At 41.8% G+C, this 5,680-nt stretch overlaps 1 protein-coding gene across 1 annotated transcript; it reads left to right on the top strand.

The window, feature by feature from the left end:
• Window positions 1–2,079: 2,079 nt before the first annotated feature.
• On the top strand, window positions 2,080–5,126 carry tmem91 (transmembrane protein 91; the record flags this gene model as incomplete). The annotated part of the gene is made up of 2 exons (XM_010787079.1): window positions 2,080–3,665; window positions 4,980–5,126. Coding segments are annotated over exons 1-2 (573 nt in total), but the record flags the coding sequence as incomplete, so codon positions are not given.
• Between the last annotated feature and the right edge of the window lie 554 nt (window positions 5,127–5,680).

Genomic DNA, 5,680 nt, shown 5'->3' with positions numbered 1-5,680 from the left:
ATCACTTCCGTGTTACAGGGCAATCAGGCGCATATGTCCAATCATCCATCTATTTTATAAGCGGCTTATGCTGCACAGGGTCGTTGGGGGCTCGGGCCAATCCCAGCATGCATTAGGTGAGAGGCAAGGTACACACTAGATAGGTCATCCTTGCTTACCCATAGCCTGTAGACTGAAGTAACAACATTTAAAAACAGTAGTTTATTTTGCTCTAGCAGGTACATTTTTTAATTGTATTAAAGATCTCTATTTAAACTCTTCTCTGTTTCATTTCAGCAGAACTCATAATTTAGCTGAATAAGTCTTTTTCAAAGTAAGAAAATTGACATTTTAGTGTGGCTAAAAGTGAAAGAAAAGGGTGAATTTGCAATAATCCATACTTAGTGTGTCGTCATTTTACTCAAAAAGTGCTGACCACTTAAGTAAGGTAAGAAGGAATATATACCTGGCCACTACCTACTGGGTTTCTAAACAACTAGAGTGTAGCTTATCAAAAATATATAATGTAATTTCCATCAGAAAACTAATGTCAGTGATGTGGGTGTAAGAGAAGTAATACATCTCTCCAACATGTTGTAGGTTTTCATTATTAATTCAGTGAAGTCTGAAAAGCCGTCAATCAAGCCATTACACTTCTACCCAATGTTTAAAAACTCTTCTTCTTTAAACACTATAATTGGCCCTCTCCTGAACAGCAACGACTGGTTGAATTACTTTATACATTACCAGAACACTACTAAAATAACAAAATGTAAACAAGATGAATTGAACGTATGTTTGAACATACATAATTATGTTCCAACACATTATAACTAAATAACACTACGTCAGTCTTACAATACACGTGATATTTAAATCTTTAAACCTTTTTAAGTGTGACCTGGCCAAGAGTGCAGCATAGACATTGCTACAACAATCAGCACAATCAATGCACTCATAAGAAAAACAAAAAAATAGACTACAATATCCAGTTATAATGGAACAAGTACAAAGAGGCAGCATCTTTGCTTAACTATGTTCTAACCTTGGAAATCAATATCTGTAAAATATTTAGAATGTGCAATATTACATAATTACATGTCATTTAGCTAACGTTTTTATCCAAAGCAACATTCAAACATTTGAATGCGGTAGACATGCCTTCGGTAACAATGTGGGCTTAAGTCTCTTGCCCAAGAACTCTCCAGAGGCTGGGGATTGAACTTCTGACCCTCTGATTGGTAGACGCCCATTTAGCCCCTGAGCCGTCGCCGGCCAATATTGTTCATGATTTGAGGATGTACTACAAAGATAAGTAGGAACCATCCTCAGGAGAGATTTTTATAAAAAATGTTTAGCAGTAGTAGTGCTGATGCTGCATTGACCTATTTTATCTGATGTGATTTGTTGATAGGGGTTAGGGAGTAGCCACAATGTGTGCGTAGAGTGTAATTATTGGTTAAAACTTTAGAGTGGCGCAATAATTTGTCCTACAATTCAAAATTGACATAGCATTTTACCACTTCCAGTCCCCTTGTCTCGAAGTCTATGTTTTTTGAATATTGTTTTGGTCAGATGGCAAAAATAAAACCAATGTTTAACACAAGCTTATTCAAGGTTTTTTTTCTACCACAAAAAAAGAAATACGTCAGTAAAATCACATTTGTGAATCTCCGAAGCTTCTACTGTAGATATCATAAAATCGGCGGTTAGTGATAAGTGACTGAATAAACTACTAAACTTCATCATGCTGACATGAGTTCACCTTTAGCTTAGCGGTGTTGACGCTCGGTTATGCGATTGTGATGTCGTTTGTTTATAGCTTAACTTTTTGATTCTGCCTTTTGAGTTTATCCTACAAAAATCACTACGTGTCCTGTTGAATGAAACATGATAATTATCTTTACGTGTGTGGAGACAGAGCCTTATTTTCAGCAATATTCAAAAAATCCAATGGAATAATCCCATTGCTTTCCTTGAGGGAGCCGTTGCAATGCTAACTTCTGGGTTGTCCTACACAAATACGTCATCACTGCACCACTCAGACATAGGAGCTGTATAGTCTAACGTTTTGTGTGACCCTGTCCCTCTCTTTACAGACTTCCTGTCCCTCATCAGAGAACTGGATCCAGAGCTGTCGGACTCTTCGTCTGTCCCGAATGGAATCCCCTTAAGGTGGACGTGGTAAATTAAATATACATGTCCCAAAGGAGCGCTGCCGTGTCAAGCAGCAAACCCACAGCCATAAATCAACACCGGAGGACTTTGATTTCTCCATTGTCGCTTCCTGCAGCGACAACAGAGGAACAGGCGTGCTGACCTGCCGATGTGCACCGTACGATTCTATTTCTGGAACCTCATTGCTTTTACAGATTAACTGCCCTCAAATATGGCCCCAATCCGATCATTGCGCCACTAGTTTGAGTGCTGACGGAGGTTGTGGATATATTCAAGCTTCAGAACACCCCATTGTGCATCAGTCCAGTCTGAAAGGCCACTGCCTTTGGAAAGCTGTGCGAGTGCAAACTAACACCTTGACTGTATGTCACAACAGACTGAAAGTCATTTTTCGTTATTCTCCTTACAATCATTTCACAACTCACAAGGCATTACTTATTCCCATCCAAACTTTTCAGGAGATGATAGACATTCATGCTAATGACGTGACATTGTGCATAGAATAAGACTTCATATTTTATTGCATGAGACATTTTCCATGAGTTCCTGAGGGAAAATCACACTGAAATCCCATTGCCGAGTGTTTTCATTAGCCTGTCTGGGGCTAATCAAGGTCCTCCATCATCTGAATTGACATTTCCATATTGTATGAGATAGAGAGTCGCCAACATTAGCATATTCATGAACACTGGGGCACTCAATCATGTGAAATGGAAGACGTGGGGCAAACCCTGAGCCATCAAGCCCCGGAACAAATAGCTTATGACATGTGAGGAAAAGAGGATCCTGAATCCCTCATCACAACTTCAGCACATCCCATAGCACACAGGGGAAGTCCAGCACTGGCACACTGAGGATATATTTGATAAACCTGGAATGGGTTGTTGGCCTCTGGACCAGGCCCTACGACAACAGAAAAATTAAAGAATAGGATTAAAGATGGATTATCGCTGAAAGCCACCAAAGCAGCTGCCTGTGCATAAACCCCCGGACTCTCTCCAGGGAGACACCGCAGACTGATTAGTAGATTGTTTGGCTGTTGATGTGGTGGCCTCTTGTGTGGTTGGTATTCAAACAGAGTGATGGAGAATCTAGATGAGCTGGAGCACCCTCTTCTGGGAGAAGTCCCCAATAACAGCCGGGCATCTTTGGGGCCCGGGACAGGACAGAACCCTGGAGGGATGTTCAAGGGCATCCTGGTTAAGTGTGAGGAGGACAGGGCCTACCCTCCCTTAGCATGGAGGGGCTATTGTGGACATCCTCCAGAGTTCCAGCAGCAGCAGCTCCTGGACCCCTGCGCCTTGCCTCGCACTCTGGAGTCCTTTTACCCAACGGCTCCCATCTGGGGACACTCAGACTCCCTGCTCAGCAAGGACTACCTGGAGACCACCTTTGTGGACATCAGGCCCGGCTCCACCCCGGAGAGGAAGCTGCTGGCCGAGAGGCGGGACTACCACAGTGACTCCTACAGCGTGGACGATGAGGACGATCTGCTGCCGGACTCTGACGTAAGACACCCCACTGACACCATGTTGAGAATGATTCTTTCTCATAACACAACAGCGTTTAGTGTATTTGGAATCCAACTTGTAAAATATAGCATTTAGTTTAAAAGTGGCATTGAATGCTCATTTACAGGTTCATACATGCATTATGTTTCAAGAAGACATGCTTACATCCAGAAAGCACCTTAAATATTTCATACTGCTTTTTCTGTTGCTTGATTACGTAAATAAACCACAAAGTCTTAAGATGAGTGAGTCCAAATGTCTCTTAAGAAAGGGCCATTAAAAGGTATTTCTTGCTTGGGCAGCAGTTCACAATCCAACCATTATTAGCAACTGATTTTATAGCACAGAATAGCTGTTGTCAGAAAATGTTCACAAGACAACTTATAAATGTTCTTATTCTTATCAGCACCATTTTCCAAAGGTAATGTGTACACAGATTTCCTTTTATCTTTTAAACATACTTCTTAGTACAGCATGACAATTTGAGCAGGAAATATGCAAGAGCTTGTGAGAACAATATTGGTCCGCTCTTTGCAAAAGATACTTCTCAATAGGGTGGAGGATCAGGGTTAATATTCGAATGAGCCTGAGTGTGACATGAGAAGGGGATTCACATCTGGCATTTTGAATCCCATGTCCCAAACAAATCTGAATGGGTTGTTGTATTTCAGCCTTTGCGGAAAAAAAAGAAAATGATCCCCAAAAGTAAGTGACTCACCGGCCACTGAAAATGGAACAAGATGTATACTTTAGATGGGCTTTTGCTGTTCTGTCCTCCCTGGTCCTCAGACTCCTATTGTTCAACTGGTCCTCTTGGAGCCTCAGGTAACACCATCACTTGGAGCTAAACACACTGAAATCAACCCACATCTACAAAATGCATTCTTCAAAACCCTTCAGCAAGCTGCCAGGATTCCTCCTTTTCTCTTTCCTACCAAAAACACCTCCTATAATCAAACACTTCACTCTCCCTTTGTTCCCCTGAGTTAATTGAACACCTGATCCGTACCTACAGGGAGGTGACAGGGGAAAGAGGGGACACACTGAATGCTATATCACACACAATTGCAAATCTACATGTTCTGGAACTTCTTTGATTCAAATAAATAGCCCCAGCTAAAAACGGTTCGCAGGGTGTTCTGCGGATTGTCAAGAGTAATAGAGATTCTATGAAAGGATGTTGCTGTTCATTTCTGCTTAATCAAATAGATGAAAAAATGCTAAATCATCTCTTTTAACAGACAACGTCAGATTTTATTTTGGGGGTATTTGACCTGAACTCAACCTAAGAGCACTCTGTTTGAATCCCAGGACTCATCCATTGAAGACTTCAGTGAGACAGACAGTGAGAGCAACTTCCCCCTGATGATCCCTCAGGACTACCTGGGTCTGGCCTTCTTCTCCATGCTCTGCTGCTTCTGGCCCCTGGGCATCGCTGCCTTCTACCTCTCACAGAAGGTACACACACACACACACACACACACACACACACACACACACACACACACACACACACACACACACACACACACACACACACACACACACACATACATACATACACACACACACTTGTACCTTAGCTGACAAGATATAACCTGGCACTGTAGTTCACAGCCGCAGGTCATTTCCTCCCCTCTGCAGTGTAGACTAACTCCAGGTCCAGTGTTTTAGTATTCTCCAAGGCTATGAACATAATGGAATTGGTTCAGAGTGTGAGGGAGGGATTATGTCTAGATGTGCAGGATTATGCCAATATATTTTTTTAAACAGCACAAAGGTGTTAGAATGGATGTTGCATCACAGGAACCCTAAAGCCGCCTTCACATGATCACCGTTCAAAAGAGCCGGGGTTACTAGGTTTATCTGCAAAATAATCACCAGGATAATGATTGACTGTATTGCCACACCTAATGTCAATAATCTGCATTAGTAAACATGACACAAGGTGGTGCCATATCCATGTCATTTGTCTACTTTGAATTTACCCTCTATGTGTTAAGTAAATAAAG

Source organism: Notothenia coriiceps, unplaced genomic scaffold (genome assembly GCF_000735185.1).
Source record: "Notothenia coriiceps isolate Sejong01 unplaced genomic scaffold, NC01 NC01_scaffold00030021, whole genome shotgun sequence".
Lineage (NCBI taxonomy): Eukaryota > Metazoa > Chordata > Actinopteri > Perciformes > Nototheniidae > Notothenia > Notothenia coriiceps.
Note: the sequence above shows the minus strand (reverse complement) of the source record. Positions and strands in the feature narration are given on the sequence as shown.